Consider the following 23,492-nt stretch of genomic DNA (forward strand, 5'->3'; position numbering starts at 1 on the left):
GTCTCTACCCATCTCTCTATACATTACAGTTAATGCCATCTCACCTCCCTGAATCTCCAATCCTTCTACCTCACCTCTTCCATACCCTTATCTCTCTTTACCTCACTGTTAGAAATTGGATTTCTGGTTGGCAGAGGTATGCACCCTGTCTAAGCAGGAACCACAGTCCTAGTCAGGGTAAGTCACAAACACAGCCTGGGTGAACCTGTTGTCACCCTATGGTAGCTTGCACAGATCAGTCAGGCTTAACTTAGGAAACAATGTGTAAAGTGCAACACTTCAAACAGTAAAACTGTGAAAATACCACACAAAAATAATCCACATCAGGTTTGTGAAATAGAACTTAATTTAATAAATAAAAAAAGATAAAAACGACAAAGATCCAATAAGTAGAACTTGGGTTATGAATTTTTAAACAATAAACAGTAGAGTAGCGCTTAGAAGGGCTTACTTGGGATATCTGGTTGGGCTGGACCAGGACAAAGTCAACAGTTCAGGCCAACCGCATTGGAGTGTGGGCCGGCTACAGGGACCCATTGAGGCCCGCTGAACAACAGTATCTTAATCGTGATTGCGTTGATCAAGAAGCGGGGAATAGAGGAGGCGATGCGCTGGTGTCAGTCCCAGCAGCAGAGGAGATGTATCGATTTTCCCCATGCAGTGATGGAGATACGTCAATATTCCCCAAGCAGTAGTGGAAATTTGGTGATATCACAGTGCGTGGATCAGAGGGCGATGCGTCGGAGTTGATCCCCACAGCAGAAGAGATGCATCGATTTTCCTCACATAGTTGCGGCGATGCGGTGGCTCTGAGGTGTGGCAGTTCTGAAGGTGATGCGCCTTGCAGCAGCAGTGATGCGTTGGAGTTGATCCCTGCAGTAGAGGTGATGCACCGGTTCTGATCCATACAACAGGGGCGATGTGTCGGTGCTGTCCCAGCACTTTATACCCACTTCCAAGGGCCCAGGACTGGATTGGCACCACTTGGCACGGCAAGACTCACAGTGGGAAGACTCCAGGTGCTATTGCAGGTGCCCCTGAGGCTTCAGATGAACAGGAGGCAAGTCTGCAATCCCTGGAGTCATTTTGGTTCTGGGTTGGAGAGATGCAGGTCCAGTCATTCTCACTACCAGGCAAGGAGAGCAGCAGATTAGCACAGCAGAGCAGGAGTCAAGCAGAGTCCAGCAGAGTGACAGTCTTCTCAGCAGCCCAGCAGTCCTTCTTCCTGGCAGAGTCTCCAAAAGTCCCGAAGTGTACTGAAGTGGTGGTATCAGAGGTTCAGTACTTTTACCCAGTTGTGCCTTGAAGTGGGGGAGACTTCGAAGACCCTGCCCTTCCCGCCCTGGCTCCAGACTCACTACGGGGTATGCAGTCCTTTGTGTGGGAACAGGACACTGCCTATCCATGTGCAGGTGACAGCCCCTCCCTTCCATCCTGCCCAGAATGGCCCAATAGTTACACCTAAGCTATCTTTGTGTGTGGCTGTCTAGAGGGAATGCACAAACTCAGCTGCCACCCCACCCCAGATGTGTATTAGAGACAGGCAGAAAGCACTATTTGGCTAAAGTAAGAAAAATGACAACTTTCTAAAAGTTTCAGAATTACAATTTAAAATCTGACTCCTCCATAAGTTGTGATTTTAAATTGAGATTCCAGAGATGCCAAACTTGGAGTTCTCACCTCTTTCCAATTAGAAATTACAATTGTAAAGTATAATAAGGCAATACCAATGTTATATGGAAGAGATAGGCCTTGCAATAGTGAAAAACAAAGTTAAGAGGTTTTCACTCTTAGGACATGTAAAACATTTAAAGTACATGTCCTACTTTTTAAATACATTACACACTGCCCTTGGGCTGTCTAGGGCCTTGTTAGACCTGGCATCCCTGACGTGGTACTCCCTGCCTTTTTGGTTCTGCCTCCTGTAATTTTGACTCTGTGCTGGATATCGTTTTTGCTAGTTTTGGTACTCCGGGCACTTTACAACTGCTGACTAGTGCTAAAGTGCAAGTGCTCCCTGTGTAAATTGTGATTATGATTGGTTATCCATGATTTGCATATTTGATTTGCTAGTAAGTCCCTAGTATAGTGTGCCCAGAGCCTGTACATCAAATGCTACTAGTGGTCCTGCAGCACTGATTGTGCCACCCTCGAGTAGCCCGGTAAACATGTCTTAGACCTGCCACTGCAGTGTCTGTGTGTGTGTGTGGTTTTGAACTGCCATGTCGACCGGGCAAGTGCACCCACTTGCCAGGCCCAAACCTTCCTGGTTAGTACATGTAAGGTACCCCTAATGTAGGCCAAAGGTAGCCCCATGGATAGGGTGCAGTGTATTTAAAAGGTAGGACATGTTCTGGTGTGTTTTACATGTTCTGATAGGGAAATACTTCCAAATTCGGTTTTCACTATTGCAAGACCTATCTCTCCCATAGGGTAACATCAGGATTGACCTGAAATAACTCAAGTATAATATCCCATTGGGGGCAGATAGAGATGTGGGGTTTGGGGTCTCTGAACTCACAGTTTAAAAATACATTTTTTAGTAAAGAGGGTTTTTTAGTTGCTTGTTTGAAAATGCCACTTTTAGTATGTGGACATTTTCTTGCTCAACCATACTGTGCCTCTGCCTGCTTGTGGAATCAACGTCTAGTTTAGACTGACAGGGGCTGGTCAAACATACACTGTAGACAGTCACACAAAGAGAGCTGAGAGGTGCCCTGCATATCCTGATGACCCATCAACTGGCTGATGGGTCTTCCTGAGCTAGAGTGGTGTGAGGAGTTGTCACTGACACCTGGCTAGGGGTGTGCCTGTTCTCTCCCAATGCTGCCTCCACCCCCCTGAAGTGCATCTGGAGCCAGGCCTGGGCACGGCAGGATCTTGTGAACAACAGAGACTTGCCTTTGAAGTTTACCTACTTCAAAGGCAGAAATCAGCATAGGTAGTGGACCCAAAACCCCAGACTTTTAGAACACTTCTGGATCAAGAGGAGACTCTGCCAAGGAGAAGAGCTAAAGAGCTGTGAGGAGGAGTACTGCCCCCTTAGCTGTGTGTGCTTTGCTGGGTTGGCCTGCAGTTGTTGCTTCTGCTTTGGAGAGGACAAAGACTGGACTTTGCTGTGTATCCTGCTTGTGAAGTTTCTCCAAGGGCTTGGACTGATCTTGCCTCCTGTTAAGAAGTCTCAGGGACAGCAAAGACTTTACCTACCAGCCTCTGAGTTCTTGTGTTGAGAACCCTGACTCGCCAGGTGGTGCCCACTACAGTTCCAGGGCCCTTGGGAGTGAAAGCTGGCCTAAAAACAAGAAGAACTTGGCACATCGACTCCGGACGAGACCAGAACCAGTGCTACTGCCCGACTCCGTGCCGCTGTCTGCAACCCAAGCCATGGTTCCTGCAGAAGTGCAGTGACCGACGCTGCTGGCTCGACGCTGCTGCAGCGCTTCTGAAGTCCCGTGACATTGTGAGTCCCAAGTGCTGTGTCACTGATGTCCGTGGCACCTGACTCCGCCGCGGCCCTGTTGCCCTCTGGTGTGACTGCAACCCTGGGAAGTTGCCTCACTGCGTCTTGCCCCGCTAGACTCATTGACCCTGCCGCATCGTCAGGAACTGATGCCTCGCCTCCGACACTGCCTCACCTCCGCTGCCTCCATAAGGAACCGATGCCTCACCTCCATAATCAACCAGCACCTTACCTCCTGCGTAGTGGCATGGAACTGACGCCACATCGGCTTTGGCAGTGCCTCACTCCCCCCGACTTCATGCTACGTCTTTGACTCTGCCTTGTTTCTAAGGTACTGTACCCGGGATCTGTGCGACTCTGTGACCGGCGCCACACTTCCTCGCGAGTGGCATATGACTGTTGGGAACAACTCTGTCACGATGCCGTGATAGCGCCTGTTGGAGCAATTGTGTTTCTAAGCGCCTTATTGCGACTTAATCTTTAAAAATTCATATAATTGTTTGTGTATGTTAGATATTTGTCGTTTTGGTCTTGTTTCACTTAGATAAATATTGGCTATTTTTCTAAACTGGTGTGGTGTCCATTTGTACTGTTTTCACTGTGTTACTGTATCTGGGCACAGGCTTGACACATTGTCTCTGGGATAAGCCTGACTGCTTGTGCCAAGCTACCAAGGGGATGAGCAGGGATTATTTTAGGAGTGTGACTACCTTACCCTGACTAGAGTAAGGGTCCCTACTTGGACAGGGTGTAAGCTGACTGCCAACTAGAGACCCCGTTTCTAACAGGGCTACCTTAGAGGTGACATATGTCTAAAAAAGGAAGGTTTGGGCCTGGCAAGAGAGTTAACTTGTCAGGTCGACATGGCAGTTTAAAACTGCACAGACAGGCTCTGCAATGGCAGGTCTGAGACATGTTGAAGAGCTTCATAAGTAGGTGGCACAATCAGTGCTGCAGGCCCTCTAATAGCGTCTTATTTACAATCCCTGGGCACAGGTAGTGCACTTTGCTAGAGACTCATAAGTAAATTATGTATGCCAATTGTGGATAAGCCAATGTTTCCATGCTTTAAGCAGAGAGCACATGCACTTTACCACTGGTTAGCAGTGGTAAAGCGCAATGAGTCCTGAAGCCAACAAAAACAAGATCCGAAAAAAGAGGAGGAAGAAGGCAGAAAGTTTGGGGAGACCTTGCAGAAAGGGCCATTTTGAACACTCACCCTTTAACTTGCTCCATCTTTCTGTACCTCCGCTTTCTATATCCCACCCTTTACCTCACCACACTCTGCCTAAGCCCTCTCCACCTAATTTCTCTCTCTACCTCACGTAACACTACTTTATTTCTCTCCCCTCCTCTTTCTAATTAATATCTCAATTTCTCTTACCAGTCATTCAGTGTATCTCTTCTCCACCTCTGCTCTCTTTTTCTGCCTACGTTGCTCTACCTCACCTCTCTCACTGTCCTACTCCATTCTTGCTTACTCACTTCATTTACTGTTTTTTTCTGCCATTCCCTTCTCTCGCTCTCACTCTCTTTACTTCTTTGCCTGTTCAGCTCGCCATCTTTATCTCACCTCTCTTTCAACTTATATTTCCTAATATTTCTCTCTACCTCACTAATCCTATCGGTACCAGTTTGTATCACTGCTCTCTCTCTTACCTCACCATCAACCTCATCACTCTTTCTTTACTTCTCCTCTTCTCTCAGTGCACCTCATCTCCTCCCTACCCTTCACCCAGTTCTCTACCTTCCCCTCTGCCCAGTCCTGTCTCGTGGCGTGGCTAGCAGGTCTCGGTCTGTTACACACCCTCAGCGTCAGACATCCGAGGTCACCTTCTACCATATTGTTCCTTTCTACTAAAATCTTGCAGAAGTTGTAAAAAAAAGACTAATCACCCTAACATGTAGGCATTTGAGCTGATAAAAGCAGACTTTGAGAAATATTTATACAAAGCCTGCGAAGTCACAGCTGCTGCAGATAGCTGAGCATCGAACACCCACATGTATTTTCATTCGATTTCGCTTCTTGTTGGCAGATTACCAGATCTGGGGAGTTCGTATTTCCCTTGGAATCCACCCATAAGAAACCCTACGAAGTTCTTGTACTTGGCAGGCTCCGCGCAGCAGCAAAGTCCGCACCCAGGTAGGTCTTCTCCAGGGCCCGATATCGCGATACATTCAGCCTGGCTCTCCGCCATCTCACGCCCCCTGCAGGTGGCTTCTTCACGAACACTGTTTTCAGTAACTAGCAGCCTGCCTCACTCACTCTAACGCTCCCTCTCTCGTCTTTCTCCGTTGCTTCCTGTTGGGCTAAAAAGACAGTCGGACGAGGACCATACCCCAATTCCGGACCACAAGCTAATTGTCAGCATCCCCTGCACCCTTCATTCCCACAAGCCTCCTCTCGCTGGTAGGTGCTTGTGTGTATGTGGATTTGGGGTGGGGGGGTCTGTGTTTTATTGGGGGGGGGGGTGATTTACGTGGGAGGGGGGATGCTTGCCGTCGTTCAGAACGCTCAGCCGAGCCGTGAATATTATTTTATCATTTTCTCAATGCCCTTTTTTCATATGAATTGGCAAGCCAACAAATGGCTTCTGCTGATGCGCACAACAAATCAGAACGGATCAGAGCCCTGCCTGCGTTTTTTCAGCGCGTTTATTTGCTCATCTACTTTTGGCATTTGACGAAGCTAAGCTTCCCGGATGCGCCAAATTACCTGTGATCTGTTTAATGAAACGCTCTTCTCCCCGGTGGGAAATAAAATCCGGTCACACAAGCCCTTTCAGGAGGGCCTGATGTACCACACACGAGTTTAGCGAGAGAAGGTTAATCACTCGCAACACGTGCTCATGTTGAAGGTCTTTGCCACCAGACTCGTGCTCGCTAGCCGGCACAGGTATCCGGATATACCTCTCACAGCCCATCACTGCTGCAGTTGTGGAAACAGGCTCTGTTTTGGGAGTTAATCACACTGGGGTGTCTCTGCTATGTCTCCATTTCACATAAGCGGGCCGTCTTGTGGTTTCTAAGCCATCAGTTTTGCAGCAGGCCACGTAGGAGCGACACAGATTCACCAACAGCAGTCACTATCTTCCCTTGCAGACCGATAGTTGGCACAAACTTGTGACATTTTGTTTGTAGGTTTGCCTAGCACGCTTTCATAGTCGTATTGCAGTAAATGTAAATGTTCTGTGGCGTTGCGAACAAAGTTTTGTTTTGAAAGTCCAAAAAGAAGGAAAAAGTTGCGGGTTAGCCCACAGCCCCAAGAAAGATTGTGGGTGCTGGGTGTAACCACCTGGCACATTGTAGCAGGATCCTTGAAATAAACTGAAAGGCAGCGTATCAGCGGTAGAGAAAAAGCTGAAAAAATGTTACTTTTAATTGGACTAACGTCTGCTTAAGTTCGAGAGTGAAGCTGCATCACGCAGGGCGAGGCTGACGTTACCTCGTGTTTAATAAACACACCCTTGCATCTAACTCTCCTTTATCTGTATCTAATTGGTCACCTTGCAGCCTCCCACCGAGTTTGTCCTTCAGAAAGCAGTTCTGCTGAACATCTATTGTGAGCGGCTGTTCCCACCTCATGATGATGGGTGGACCTTGCACTCCACCCCAGGTCTTTTTTTCACTGTGGAGTGGAATCTGCTTTCTGGTAACTGGGGCCCAACATTCCTGGATAATGGACTCTGTCCCCGTCAGAAACGAATCTTTTCCCCCTAACCTAGCAGTTACGTTGAGTTCACTTGTGCTATTTTAACTTGAAGTTATGCAAAGTCTTCCCTTCTCAGCCATGAGTTGTGTATCCGCTTAGGAGGTTGGCTAGTACTGCAGCAGACACACAACCTGTGATGGCATCTTTTGCTTGAAATGGCCAAGATCCTATCATAACTCATCTAGCAGATGAGACAACAGTAGCGACTGAATACCGTGGAAGGAAATCAATGACAATAAACCACAGGAGATTAGCTGTAAACTGAACCTTATAACAGAGTACTTGTTCACAGTTATGGTTAATTTGTGGAATTGGTGAGTAGATGATAGTGTTTCCTGCTCAGTTCTTGCTTTTTATTCTACTGTTGTCTCGGGAAAGGCTGTTGGAAAAGACTAAGGCCCTTACTTAGAGTATGGCCGTGGGTCCGTCCATCAGTCAAAGCAGCAGAAAGATGTACTCTGCTGGCCTGGCAGGACACCGGTTGCCATATTTAGAGATCTCCTCCAAGCAGGTGGAGTTCTATATTTCTTCAACAGATGAGGCTCCAGAGGTCTCTGTAGTTGAGAATTTTGACTATGATACCTCTGGGCCTGGCTCCAGTTGGAAGCCGCTGAATGAGGGCTCTCAAGGCTGTTTTCACCATGAAGCACTTAGAAAGAACCTATGGATTTAGCGTGTTTCGATACAACAGTCAAGAAAGATATCTGACCACTTGTTACAAGAACCACAGAAATCTGATTCAGCATGATCTACCTTACTCATCTGAGCTCTAAAATTGAGGTGATGTACTAATTCAAATAGATATTCCACTTTTGAATTTAGTTCAGTAACTTTTCTTTTTAATTCATCAACTGCGTTCTCAGCCTCTATTGATCTATCACTCACTTTATGCAGATCCACCTGTAGCAAGTTAACTTGTAGAAATATAGTATCTATTTTGTTCTTAAGGTTTGCATGGAATTTTCAGTATCTACTAGGATCTGAGCTCCCATTGGATCCGAGGCAGAAGTCAAGCTTTGGCACTTCATTTTATCTCTACTTTGCTCACTGCCCCTCTCCCCAGTTGAATACAGATCCGCCTTTTGCTGAGAGTTCTTGGTTGCCCTATCTCTACCTATGTTGACCTGCTTCCACCACAGCAGTGAGGTGTATAATTAATCCACGGGTTGCTAGCCCTCCATACCGCATTACTGCGCCTCACTATGTTTGAAGATGCATCCACACAGTGATCATGTTCTAACATAATTAGAGGTAGTCCAATGCCAGAAATCATACTTCAGATCACGGGGCAGTCCTCCTCCGACAACCTTCCACACCATATTTGAGAATCCTACTGCTTATCATCCGCCTTAAAAGACAATTCTCCTCATCAGGTATGCTTCCACCACTTCAGAGCTTCTTTCGCATCATCAGAGCATGCCCCTGTTCACAGCACGCTCTCCCAATTAGAGAATTCTCCTCCTCCTCTCAGCTTCTCTACCTTCCTCTGTTCAGAGCCCCCTTCAGAACCTTCTGTTCCTTCTTATTGGAAACTCGTGATTGTCTCCATCAGAACCTCCTCCTCTTCAGACACCTCATCATGTCCTCCTGATTCTGCTCATTAGAGTATCCTTTTATTCATTAGATCATCCTCCTCCTTGAAGTCCTCGTGCTCATCATCACAACCTCCTACTAGCCTCTATCAGACTTCCTCTCCTTTTCACAACGTTATTCTCCTCTTCCTCACAAGTGCATGCCCTTTCTGATCATTTCTCATTTGCATCGAAGCAACCACCATAGCTTCATCCTACTTGTCAGAGCATTCTCCTGCTCCTCTTTTTTTCATCAGAGCACCCTCCTCCTTCTCATCATCAGAACATTCTCCTCCTCTTTATAGTTTCATCACCCCATTTTCTTTCTCTCCTTTATCAAGACATCCTCCTAATCAGAGCATCCGCCTCCTCTGCCTTCTCCCCAGAGCAATTTCATCCTTTTCGTCTGAACATTCTCATCCTCCTTCTCTTCCTCCTTTTCCGAGCAAGCTTAGCTTCATCCTCATCCTCAAAAGAGCATCAGCATCCTCCCAGTCTTCATCACAGCAGCATCGTCCTCCTCCTCGTCATGGGAGAGTCCTTATCTGAGCATCGTAGGCCGATCTCCCTAGTCTTTCGCCTCCTACTCATCAAAGCATCCTTATCCGAGCCATCCTATCTTCACCATTCTCCTCATCTGAACATCACCCTCTGAGCATTCTCACCTTTCTCATCTGCTAACCCTCCCCCTTCCTATCTTCCTTTCCATCCTCCTCACCCTCACCCTCCTCCTGTTCTTCATCATCATAGCATCCTAGCCCTTAGACAGCATTTTTCGTTTTAACACAGCATCGTCACAATCCTTCGATCAACTCACAAAGAACATCTAGTATCCCGGTAGAAAACGCACAACATATTTTACTCTGTGTTCGCAAAAAAACATCACAAGAATCTGTTTCTCTCAGTAAAATTCCAGAGTAAAGGTTAATTGGAGAATTCTTTCATAAACCAGTGGTCGTTCAACCCGATTTGTCTACTCCCTCCAAAACCTGTCATTCTAGTGATCATGTGGTGTCAAAAGCTACTACAAGACACGGGCTCCTGTTGCAACCAACTGGACTAGGAGGTTTTAGTAAATGAACCTGCTGTCTCGGGGGGAGTAGCAACCTAGGAGACAGCAGATGTTCAGCACCATGGCATTCAAGGGGAGTGGAAGGAACAAACCCTCCCCCTCATAGAGTAATCTTAGACTGCACATTTAGTTTCTCAAGACTTGTGGCAATAAAGCTCTTAGCAGAGGTATCGGATATGAAGATACCATTCTTGGTGTTCATTTATTTTAGATTTTGCTCAGTGTCAAATTCGAATGAATGTTGCTTTTTATCCTTAGATTCCCAACGTTAACGTAAGCAAGAGCTTTTAAGTCTCGGTTATTCAGGATTACTTTGTTGCCCCTTCAGTTTTAGGGAAGCAGTGGATGGTGCTTGCTTGACACCCCTAATTACGGCCTGTAACTAAGATTACGTATATGCCCTCTGGAATCCTGACTTACTCCAGTAATATATTTTCAAAATTCCTACCCTCAAAACAGTTTTCTGATAGTTTTCCCTTTGCCAGAAGAGTCTGTGAACTGCAGCTGAAGTCATTTGATCCTTTATGCTGTTGTCTAAAATGGTAAATATTCTTTTATGCTCTGGGTTGTCTTAGAATTTCCAGCTAATCACACAATTCAAGTATTCTCCTTCTCCTGATATCCCACTCTTCCAATCTGATAACTGATCGTAAGCTCTGGGCCACAGGAAGGTGCTTATTATTTCAGTTTAGCAGCTGACAAATACTTAATGGATAGATGCTTACTCTACTGAAGTGGACCTGTGGCTTCAAAACAGATTACATTTCTCCGGATTATTTATTGTATTTTATGAGGCTGCAGGCATCACTATAAGATGGTGTTCTTGCTCTTTACACCAGAGGTGGGGCAGCTACTGTTTGTTTCCTTACAGACTTGACTATCAGGGGGAACAGTAACATTGCTACATTGTATGCCCTGCATGCTTCCCACTCGCACTGACGTTTTGATTTTTATGGTGGGACATTTGCTCTTTTTAATAGATGGGTGTTTGGACACATTTTTTGTAGCATATGGTTTGCGTCTTGGCATGTTCAAGAGTCCCCCCCCCCCCACATTAACCTTCATTTTTGTGGGACTGTTTCTAAGGATGACAATTTCAAGTAATAGCCATTGGAAGATTTTCTTACTTTTGGTGAAGATGCTTTGGCTGGATGGTCTTTCCTTCGTAGATTAGCCCAATTCGTCTATTGGCTTTTTCCTATGGAGGGAAGTATTTGTGGGAGAGAGTGCACAGGAGACATGGTGCCAGATGCTTCCTGTGGTGTCCTGGCTTCTGGTACTCTTTCTTGTAGTGGTGTTCGCTGATAATGTTTACTGACCTGTAGCTCCTAAAGAAAGAAAGGTTTGTGGACTCCTAGTTTGGTTTGTCAGTGTTACTAGCTTGTATTCTAGGGATCATTTTGAAGGCTTTAGAATATGATGGCAAAGGAGCAATAGGAGAGCGAGGTGGATTGAAGGTGTGTGGGGAGGGAAGAAGAGGGAGGCGACATATTTTGAAATGTATTGAGGGGGTGAGGGTGGGGTAATGAGTCGTGCATTGAAAGGGTACTGAAGAGAGGCCCTGGTATGTTCCCAAGGAAGGGGGGAAAGGGGCTTATGAGGTTAAGAGACATGTCCCTAATTAGGCACAACGCAAAATGTATAAGGAACAGCAGTAAGGAAAGGGGAGAAACGGGGCCAAAAAACAAGAGGCAAAAGCAGATGTTTACCCCTAGACTAAAAAACTGTTTCTAGTATTTTATTAAAACATTCTTTAATGTGCGATAACCAATCCTAACCATAACTACCCTTTAACTGTAGTTTTATACTACATTCTGCTTTTATGAAATTATTGAAAATATTCCCTTTCTGCTGTGCATAGCCTTTAGCTTTGCGCAGTGGGGGTTGGCCGCAGGCCTGGATCTTGCCCTGTGCCTGACCCACTGTGGGAGTCCAACCTTCACTGCATACGTGCATAGCCTTTGGCTGTGCACCTCAGTGGTTGGGCAGTGGGGTTGAATGCTTGTCCAGGCCTTCGGCCAAGCCGTGCAACCAACCCACTGCAGGTAGAATTGTTGGGCCCTAATAATTTATAGAGTCAAGCTACCGTTAATGTTTTTGGTAGTTCTCAAAAGAACTTTTTTTTTAATTTTGCATTGTTCTTTTTTGTGTTTTCACTGGTTTTTGCAACTTTGGTAGTGAACAAGTACTGATAAACGTTGTTTTTTTCCTTCTCCCCACACCAGACGTCGTGTTTGCACTCTGTGCAGTGGAGTGGAGAGATGATTTGGGATTGTTTTGTTCTGTTTCCTGCTACACTTATTGGAGAATAGTTTGTGGTCTTTCCGATTCTTGGCGCCTTGGTATTTTCTCTTCTGCTTCTGCAGAAACCTCCTGTACTCCTTTTCATGCTTCCACTTGTGGGTATTCTTACATTGTTGATGCTCTGAAGAAGTAGACTCCTCTTTGCTCCCTGCTAAGGATCTGGTCAATTGGGGCCAGATGTAGCAAAGGGTTTTTCCTATTCTGTGTCGGTGAGAAAATGTGTTCGTACATATGGCCCATAGCTCTTAGGTGACGCTCCTTGATTTGAGTTCCTTTCCCCACCGGTGGACGTGTGAAAAACTCCCACTCACCTGCATGTTTGGGGTGTTTTTCACTTTTTCACTCTCTCCAAGGCATACTACTTATTTATCGGGGTAGCAGAAAATTGCCTTCTTGAGGTTTGTTCACCATTCCACTTTCCTAAACTCAAAATGCTCTTTATATTTTCCAAAAATCTGTGAACTCTGCCTGAAGTGTACACATTAAAAAGGGAATTCTGCTCTCAATGGTAGTTGTGACGAAGTCCTTTTTCTAAAAGTTGACTTCACTATAAGGTCCCCCGTTAAAATTCATTCGGATTCTATCCTACGCCTAAGTTTGCAAGTTTATGATATATTATTTAGTTTTTTAATTTAGAACTGCGTCTGAATGTGTTTATAGTCTGTAGACCTCTTTCGAGGCCACAGACTCAAAAGTATTGAAAATGGCGCTGGATCCTGTGATCGTGGTATAGAGACCCCGTACTATGGAAGAGTGCCGAAAGAGGATCCACGAGTTTCATAGAGTGGACTGTGGTAGAGACTCAAAGAGGGTTTGATACCGCAGACTCTGGTCGCCACACTAGGCGTCAAGGTTCCTCAAATCCCCAAACGCGGCCGTCAGCCAGGCCCCACCCCCAACCTGCTTTTTGTTTTGACAGGTTAACATTTTTATGCTACCTAAGTATATATTTTCCCAGGTAGTGGGGTATGCACAGGCATGGGTCCTAAGCTCGATAGGCCTTAGAACTCAAGCTGCTTCTCACTGATGAGGTCCTGTAAGGCTTAAACCATTAAAGGATTGCTATTGTTTCTGTTCAGATGGAGCTTGGCCTGGCAGTTCCTTGTACTATCCCTCCCTTCTGGGGCAGCGCAACGATAAATTTGTCCATGAACGACCCATGTCTGTATTGGTGCATATACGATAATATATGATTAACCGGAATACAGCCCAGATTACCATTGGCTGTGACTATTTCAGTCATCCTATCCATCAACTCTTGAGGTAAGTGAGACTCTGTAAGTAGAATGGGTATGCCCAGACGTAGGTCTGAGCTTGGCGTGCCCTTAGGACTCAAACTGCACCTCATTGATGGTACGTTGTAATGCTGAAAGTGGTCAGGGGTTCATTTTATTTCTGTTCATTTGGGACTTGGCCTAGCAGTTGTCCCTTCTGGGCAGTTTCGAAGGCTGATTTGCATGTGGTCGGCCCCTTTTACAATGGCACCGATAAGCTAACTGTACTGTTGACTGGAATGCACACCAGAATAATTATCAGTGGCAGAGATTGATCCAATCATTCCATCCTCACTTTTTGTGCTAAATAACGCTAAAGAAAAAAAGCAAAGCACACTTTTTCCCAGTTTTCAATACTAATATAAACATATTCATTTCAGTTTAGAAAATCACAAAGAATGAATGATCTCTTTCCTCCCACAAACCCTACCGCCACATTTAACTCGTTGCACCGTCAAATTGGCTATCAATGTCATGAATTAAAATGTAAAAAATAAACCTAATCCTATTTTGTAATTTTTGGGAAACGCGTGGACTGAATATGACAAACTTTAGGTACAAATAAGTTTCTCACCCAGTGTTGAAATTCATTTTTGACCAGGATATTTGTAATTGAACCTGGATATTTTTAAAGGACGCATCAATGCCTTTTTCATTTGTCCAATGAAGGGGTGTTTTTTTGAGTCTCTAAAGCATATTCATACTTCATCGTTGCCTCTTGTTTACAACTACTACTTTAAACATATAGGGCCTGATTCTAACTTTGGAGGACGGTGTTAAACCGTCCCAAAAGTGGCGGATATACCACTGACCGTATTACGAGTCCATTATATCCTATGGAACTCGTAATACGGTAGGTGGTATATCCGCCACTTTTGGGACGGTTTAACACCGTCCTCCAAAGTTAGAATCAGGCCCTTAGATCATAGAACCAGTGAAGCATCAGACGCTGCTGCTTTGAGGAAGCTGCATTACTTATCTGTGCCACCAGAGAGCAACATAACCACGCGGGTGAACTTTTCTGAACAATGCGAAGAAAAGTTTTTGACTTTGGCGAGGAGTGAGAGAGGTATAAGACCTCGATGAGTCATTCGAGTTTTTTACGTTTTGTTTTGGGCACAAATTTTGGCATTTATTACTATTGTCTGTCATTTTGTCCCGCACCACTGTTGCCGAGCATGCACTATGGTACACAAACACAGATCCTTATAGTGAAGGATTGCATCAATTTATTCCTCTGGCTTACAAAGAGGAATCGGATGCAAATTAAAGTAAGCCATCACAGGGAGACACCCAGCATCCTGCCGGGCTTCTAACTATGAAATCATGACTGCAGGGCTTCGTGGTGATACATGCCCTGCTTCCCGTGCTCGCTGCTTTCTCGTGTCACAGGAAATGTATTTAAACTACCTCATGCAAATGTTTCGAAATTAAATTTAATATGTCATAGCTTGACTCAGACACCAGCAGGCATATTGTCTGGCGTAATTTACAAATCTCAGCCCCACCATTTAGGTCCTTCTTCACTTTAGTAAATATATAGACATTGTTTTTTTATTTCTTGCCTCCGAATATTCTGACTCGTGGTTATTTTCAGTAGCCGGGATTGCTCAAATATATTACTGCAAAGCGTGTATTATAGTGCAAGAAACTAGAAGTAATGTATGAACACATTTAGAACATGGAAATGAAACTTACACGTTTTAAAGATAGAAGTGTATCAGCTAATTCCGTTCCATTGTTCCGAGAATGGAAAAAGGTTTACCATATTTAATGCATTGACATGCCTTAGAGGCAAATGGGTGTTTGCTCCGTACTTTATGAATTTTAATGTAGATACAACAATTGTAATACGAATGCCCATGTTCTCTGAGGAACCACAGATATCAAAACATCACGAAATACCATTAATACATGTTTAATGTGTGTGCTTGGTAACAGTTAATAGTAGGCCAGTTGAAAATAAAACCGGTAATTGCCAGTTAGATGCCTAAGACCGGCCTTTGCCTCACCATTCCAGGACTTCAGGCATTGTTATAATTTTAAAGGCTTTAGCAATTTTGTTGGACTTGGCCCTCTTTGCAGGATCATCCCCAGACATTTTGCCTTCCTCCTCCTACTTTTCGATGAATTCGTTTTTGGGCTTTAGGACTCTGTGCACTTTACCCATGCCAAACAGTGCTAAAGTGTTTGTGCTCTCTCTTTAAAACTTGGTAGAACTGACTTACACCCAACTGGCATATTTAGGATTCTTATACGTCCCTGGTGAAGTGCACTGCATGTACCCAGGGCCTGTAAATTAAATGCTACTAGTGGGCATGCAGAGCTGGTTGTGCCAAATCACTTAATAGCTCTTTAAACATGGTTCAGACCTGCCATTGCAGAGCCTGTGTGTACAGTTTTAACCTGTCATGTCGACCTGGCACAATAAACCTTTTTTCCAAGCCCAAACCTTGCTTTTTAATACATGTAAGTCACCTCTGGGTAGGCCTTGGACAGCCCAGGAGGCAGTGTGCAATGCATTTAAAAAGTAGGACATGTAATTTTAAGTTTTACATGTCCTGGCAGTGAAAAAAGCTTAAATTCATTTTTCACTACTTCAAGGCCTATCTCTCCCATAGGATAACATTGAAGTTGCATTAGTACATTTTATAAGCATGATTTCCACATGGCAAGAGATAATTGATTCACGTTTGTTGTTTAATTTAAAATCCTTACTTGTGGTGAAGTTGGATTTTAAATTACAGTTCTAAAAATGCCACTTTTAGAAAGTTGGCATTTTCTTGCCTTAGCCATTTGGTGCCTGCAGCCTGTTTCTGGTTACATGATTGGGTGTCAGTGACAGTTGGGCTTTGTATATTTCTCACAGACAGCCACACACAATGGGAACTTAAGTGTAACTGGATGGGTCATAACTGGCAGGATGGGAGGAAGGAGCTGGGCACAGACCTACTTACACTTGCTTAGGCTGTTTCCTCTCCATATAACAAAGGGTCGCATATACCTGTAGTTAGTCTGGAGCTAGGGCAGGGGAGGCAGGGCTTCTGTGTACTTCAAAGGCATGCCTCCGAAAGCTTCTCCTCCCTTCAAATGGACAACTGTGCTTAAAAGAAGGACCTCAGACACCAACTCTTCAGTACACTTCTGGACTTGTAGATACTTTGCCAGGAAGGGGAACTGCTGGTCTGCTACAAGGAGTGCCACTCTGCAGGACTGCTGCTGTAAAGGAACTACTACCGTGTTGTGCTGACTTGATGCCCTCTTGCCTGGGGAGGAAGAACTGGACCTACAATCCAGGACCCCAGAGTGACTCCAAGGGCTAGTCTGCTGGCCTCCTGATCTGAGTTTCAGGGACATAAAAGGCTCCCCAACAGGTCCTGGATCCATCTTCAGCTAGTTTCTGACCACCAAGTGGTGCCTTTCAGGTCCAGGACCCACTGTGTGTCTCTCAAGCTCTGGAAATCAAGGTTTTGAGCTCTTTGCACCCACAAATTGGGATGTTCACACTAGAACTGTGCCTCTCGCACTGAAAATCAGTGCGAGCCACCGCCAGCCTGCCTCTTCGCACAGCAGCATCGAGAGTCTGAGGGGGACCACCAGTGTGAAGTTCCAGCCTGCTCATCCCCGATGCCTGGCCTGCTCTTTGCACCATGCCGATTACTGCCTGTGATGCTCTCCTTGCTCCCTGTGATCCTCTCCATCGCAAATGCGTCTCTAGGCACAAAGCTCGAGATGGTAAAACTTCAGCCGGACTCACGTGGGACTGTATCTGGCCCGCACTTCATCTCAGTCGGCCTCAACTTTTGACTTTGACCTGGTACAGCGTGTTTTATTCTTTTAGGTGCTATTTTACAGTTTATTCTTTAAAAGTTCATAACTCCGGTTATACTGATTGGATTTTTGTCATTTCGGTCTTGTTTTGTTTCTTAAATTAAGCTCTATGTTTCTAACCTGATGTGGGATCTTTTCTGTGAGGGGTTTTCACTGTTTTACTCTTTGAAGTGTTGCTGAAATACTTTACACATTGCCGGTAAGTTAAGCCTGACTGCTATGTGAATGGGGTAGAGCACAGGTTAATTTGGAGATTGCTTGTGCTTTACCCTGACTAGGATTGTGGTTGCTGCTTGTCTAGGGCTTACACCCCAGTCAACCAGTAACCCAATTTGTAACAAGTTTACATTCTCATTGTGTGATGAACACACTAGTTGATTTCAACTTCTGAGCTGACTATTCTGTTGATCCCTTTCCAACAAGACTTTAAGACTTATTTAGAGTTTGGTAGACGCAGAAGAACAGTCAAAAATCGTTGACTGTTTTGTCTCTGCAATTAATTATTACCCACCATATTCAGCGCCTGGAGCATGCAAAATCTGTAGTTTGTTGGTCTCTTCCCTCACACTCCTGCTCCTCCGTCAACGTTTGTTTGGAAGAAAATTGGTGGATGGACCAGCAAAATAGCTCTACTCTATCCTTTGTATTTAAAATATGTCATCCACTGGCAGATGCATTGCAGACAATGATCCACATCTGCACCAGAGGATTAAATATCCAAAGCCATTGGACACCACAAAAAACAGAACCAAGGTGTCCTTGTTGCTACAAGTTATGGGAATGCATCTTCAAGTAGTTGTTGCCCCTCGGACAGCTGCACAGCATAACTAAATGTAAGGGGACCCACAAAATACTCTGTTAAAATCTAAAAAATATTGTAAGTAATGGAAAAGCCTATACATTTTGGATCTGTAAGTAAAAGTGTAGCTGTAAACAACCTATTGAAGAAAAAACAGTTACACTATGACATATGTCGCACTGTCCCTCTAAAGGACAGACCTCACAATTCCTCGTCATATTTTTTTTTACCCTTGATATGTCTGGATATCAGCTATGTTTTTTTAAAAATCGCAAAAGTTATCATTTATGATAAAGTATTTTCATATGTACCACAGTCTGATGGGGTCTATGTCAGGTCAAGGAGGAATGAAAGGTGATAATTTAAAATTCTGCCAACACAATTAAAATTTTGCATCCTGGCTTCTTTCCTTAACATATTCTGTGCTCTCTGCAAATGGATAACAAAAACCCTCAACCTCATGAACCAACATCACTCTGGGGAAATGACTCCCTCAGTGCAATCTGATGATTAATTTGACAGGAAAAAAGGAATTACGAATATTGGAGATCTAGTGCAGGATGTTTTAATCAAACCCTTTCCCGAGATTTAGGTAGAATGCGGTACCCCAGGAGAGGTGTTTTTTTCAAAACGCCTGCATCTCTGTTGTTGGCTTTTGTCTATTATGGATTCCTTTGAACCTGATAAGGTACACTCTAGTTTGAGCCGTCCCTGCAAGCAAGAGATTCAATCTGATATGGTAGTTTATCGTGGAACTATACTGGTGAGAACTTATTTTCGGAAATTCAAAAGAAATTGACTGACGATAGCACCTACTGAATGACATCAGAAGTGATGCAATTTTTCCAGAAAATGCACACTTTTTTTTGGGGGGGGGGGGGGGGGGTCTAACAATGGATGTACTCTTGGTTTTACCTTTTCCATACTTACTTATAATCCAACATTAATTCCTGAATGGTTCCCTGAAGCTGATCCAAAGTGCCCACAATGTAAAAACTGGGACATAGAGTCTCATGTTTATAGACTGCCCCTTGGTGCAACATTGATGGGAGCAATTCCAGGTTAACTCAAGTATACTTAAGAGGCAAAAATTTGGTAATTGTACAAAAAAGTGCCTAAAAAGGATTGCCCCCAGTCTTTAACGCTACCTGGTCCCAGGCTGATCATGTCCTTGGTCTCTGAACCCTAGCAGTCAGTAGACTGATATCTAGGAAATGTAAGGAGCAAAAGCCCTCGACACTTCAAGACTGGAGCGCAGCGACCAAAAACATTGGAGCAAGGGCAAGATGTTAGGATTTCAGAAACGGTATTTTGAATAAAATTAACAAAGTAAGGTAGCTACACCTCATTAAAGTAGCTGATGCATAGTTTACATTTGGTTTCCTGAAATAGATAACAGCAGAGTTGAAAGGGACCAGGAAGAATGGAACAAGGAGGATTACACTCAATTTAGGTGATAGATAACCTACTGAGGAGGCATAAATGGATGCATATTAGACTTACAGCCAGTTTACTATTGTGTTGTTTTGCTTTATGCCTTCCAGGAGTACTGTAGAGCGTATATCAATCTACCCCACTGCCAAAACATCTATTATATAAGGGATAAAGTACCTCCTGCTTTTCATTATAAGGATATTACAAGTCACCATGGAGTTCAGTGACCCTCGGTATAGAACTCCGAAGTGACTTGCAATATCCTTATTATGTACGCCAAGGGGTGCTTTTTAGCTTTTCTGAAACTATCTAAGGAGTGCAAAAAATAAACATGTTCTCTGTGTTTGCTAGAAACATAAAACAGAAGAAAGATAAGCAAGTTTAATTTTCGTTGCTTTAAACAGCTTTCCCGTGACCTCCCTTTCACCTCGACTGCTGGCTCTGGCAGCAGGCATTGTCACATCAAAACTCCACTGTAATAACTTATAATAGACAAGTTCTGACCTCTTTTCTTTTTAATCAATGACGGGGTGCGTCACAAGTCACTGATACTAAACAAATTAGAGATTGCCGTTTGTAAAGGGATTACAGATTCCCATGTATTCTATTATCCTTTTGTAACTAAGTATATTTTGATGTAAACGCACCCAAATGTACCCTGTCCTTCACTTCTGATGCAAAACATTGTGCCACAATATTTAATGTTACTATAAACATTAGTTGTCAGCCTTTACCTTTTTAACTTGGAAATGCAAAGATTTATGGTTTGTCTACTATTCATTGATATGTAGTGACATAACCTACCAAAACCGCAGTTTACCTCCTAAATAAATAGCATGGCTATGTGTATTTTAATTACTTTCTAACACCACAATTTCAAGTATTTAAAAGTTTCAAATGTTATTCTGCAGCATTCTAACCCCGTGCCTATATGTACAACATAACACATTATTAATAATACTTCAGTGTACAAATCAAATATGTTTTTAACATGAACATAATGAAAACGTTCACTGAAAATTATAGTGTATGTATCATAATGGTATTAATATGTACATCATTTTCATTTCTTACATATTATAAAGGTGTGGGACCCGTCCTAGATTGAATGTTTGCATCTTCAGTATGTTTTTCAAAAGTTCATCTCTCTCATGTGTGACCTGTCTACAGTTTAAAGTTAACTCTTGTTAAATAAGATAGGTATTATTTATAGTGCTAATGTTGATTGACACATAAACAACTGTATTTTTTGCTGACAAATTATCTGCGTGTTGTGATGATATATAACTTAACATAAAGAATCGATACCCACCCCACACATTTGAGTTTATAGAAATAAAGGGATACCCTTTCTTTATTTTTAAACGAAACCCAAACATGTACAACTACTTGGAAACACAATAACTGATATAAATTGCATATACTTACAGTTACAGTGAAACTACTTACAATATGTTCGTTTTAAATACAGTAATTTAAAGCACATTAAATACATTACAAATGTCCCAGGGAGCCAAGTATTGGTCTAGTGAGTGCACATTGCCAATTTTACACTCCCATGCTATCCCTGCCGATAACAAGTTTCCTACTAGAATATATTTCATTTATTGGCCATATTTTCTATATAACATGATGATGCAACTCACACCTTTCAGGCTAACCAGTCTAAATTTCAGTGCTAGGTGCCACATAGTCTCAAAAATTGTGTGTCTGTGTCATGGTCCATGCAGGACAGCCTGCATATGTCATAGCAGGTGTGCGCTGTACCACATTGACCACATGAGCTTAGTACCCTGGTTTTCACACTTGTTGCACTGCACCCACTCCCTAAATGTATAACTGATGTGCAGTGGCATGGGACATATGGAACTGTATTCAAATTTCTGTGGTGAAACACATAAGGCCTACATCCTATGGTGGTCAGCAGTTGCTGCAAGCTACAGCCACTCGTGTCTTCTAGATGAGTATCATTATAAATGGAAATGTAAGCATGTGAGGATTATGTAAAACCGCAGTATCTGCATTTGGATTCACACGTGTGCCACGAACAACGAAATAGTAGTCTGCACACTGTACTAGGCGTGTTCTTCTCAGTGGTTTGATAAGGCAGAGACCCACGTACAAGGAGAAATAGAGAGATTTACATGGAATTTGATCCAGACCAGATACAGAGAGACCGGGGAATTATAGTTGAGATATGACAAATGTAATGTAAAAACCCAGCTGAGCAGTTGTATTTTATTTTATACGTAATTACATTAAACAGTTACATAGTTTCACAACTCCATCAAAATACTACATTTCTAATCACTGACTGTAGGAGGCTGGCCTGGCTTATAGTGGGTACCTTGTGGTACTTACACCCTGTGCCAGGTCCAGTTATCCCTTATTAGTAGAATAGAGGTGTTTCTAGCAGCTTAGGCTGATAGAAGGTAGCTATAGCAGAGTAGCTTAGGCTGAACTAGGAGACATGCAAAGCTCCTACCATACCACTTATATCATATAGCACAATATCATAAGAAAACACAATACTCAGAGTTACTAAAAATAAAGGGACTTTATTTTTATGACAATATGCCAAAAGTATCTCAGAGAATACCCTCACTTAGGAGGTAAGTAATATACACAAGTTATATGTACACAAACCCAAAACAGGTAAGTAACAGTAAGAAAAGTAGTGCAAACAATGTAGAATCACAATAGGATGCAATAGGTGAACATAGGTCTACGGGCAACACAAACCATATACTCCAAAAGTGGAATGCGAATCATGAATGGACCCCAGACCTATGGGAGCTTGTAGAGGGTCGCTGGGACTGTAAGAAAACAGTAAGGGTGCCCAAAATACCCCACCCCAAGACCCTGAAAAGTAGGAGTAAAGTTACCCTACTACCCCCAGAAAGACACAATAGTCGTGATAGGGGGATTCTGCAAGAACTACAAGCAGCAGCAAAACACTGAAGACGGATTCCTGGACGTGAGGACCTGCAAGGCAAGGAGACCAAGTCCAAGAGTCGTGATAGGTCCAGGGGGGGCAGGAGCCAGGAAATTCCAGATAAAGATGCAAAAGGTCTGCCTCCGGGTGGAAGAAGCCGAAGATTCTGCAACAACGAAAAGGGCTAGGAACTTCTCCTTTGGATGGAAGATGTCCCACGGCGTGCTGGGTGTTGCAGAAGTGTTTCCCCGCAGAAATACTACAAACAAGCCTTACTAGCTGCAAAGGTCGCAGAAGAGGTTTTTGGGTGCTGCTGGGGACCAGGAAGGACCAGGATGTCGCCCCTTGGAGGAGGAGGAGACAGAGGGGGCGCTCAGCAATTCAGAGAGCCCCCGCAGAAGCAGGCAGCACCCACAGAAGTACCGGAGCAGGCACTTAGAAGATTTGTGAAACCGGAGTCACAAAAGGAGGGTCCCATGACGGAGTCCAACTCAGAGGGTTGAGAACTGCAGGCCAGAGTGCTGGGGACCCAGGCTAGGCTGTGCACGAAGGAATCCTAGGAGAAGTGCACAGAAGCCGGAGCAGCTGCAAATCCCACAGTACACAGGTTTGCTGTCTGATGTGGGGAGGCAAGGACTTACCTCCACCAAACTTGGATAGAAGGATCACTGGACTGTGGGGGTCACTTGGATCTAGCTCCTTTGTTCCAGGGACCACGCTCGTCAGGATGAGAGGGGACCCAGAGGACCGGTGATGCAGTCTTTTGGTGCCTGCGTTAGCAGGAGGAAGATTCCGTCGACCCACTGAAGATTTCTTCTTGGCTTCCAGTGCAGGGTGAAGGCAGACCGCCCTCAGAGAATGCACCACCAGGAAACAGTCGAGAAAGCTGGCAGGATGAGGCGCTACAATGTTGCTGGTAGTCGTCTTGCTACTTTGTTGCGGTTTTGCAGGCGTCCTGGAGCAGTCAGCGGTCGATCCTTGGCAGAAGTCGAAGAGGGAAGTGCAGAGGAACTGTGGTGAGCTCTTGCATTCGTTGGCTGAAGAATACCCCAGAGGAGAGACCCTAAATAGCCAGAAAAGGAGGTTTGGCTACCAAGAAA

General features: G+C 44.1%; 1 protein-coding gene across 2 annotated transcripts in view; it reads left to right on the top strand.

Annotated features, from left to right (window-relative positions):
- METTL4 (methyltransferase 4, N6-adenosine) overlaps positions 1-23,492 on the top strand; it is a 196,835-nt gene that overhangs the window by 124,119 nt on the left and 49,224 nt on the right. The window contains exons 6-7 of one of the 2 annotated variants that reach the window (XM_069219970.1): positions 5,497-5,603; positions 5,779-5,870. In XM_069219970.1, the coding sequence (XP_069076071.1) occupies positions 5,497-5,603; positions 5,779-5,870 (199 nt within the window). The remainder of the gene's footprint in view (positions 1-5,496; positions 5,604-5,778; positions 5,871-23,492) is intronic. The other variant, XM_069219971.1, reaches the window with a different exon arrangement.

The sequence above is a fragment of the Pleurodeles waltl genome, chromosome 2_2 (genome assembly GCF_031143425.1).
Source record: "Pleurodeles waltl isolate 20211129_DDA chromosome 2_2, aPleWal1.hap1.20221129, whole genome shotgun sequence".
NCBI classification, from domain to species: domain Eukaryota; kingdom Metazoa; phylum Chordata; class Amphibia; order Caudata; family Salamandridae; genus Pleurodeles; species Pleurodeles waltl.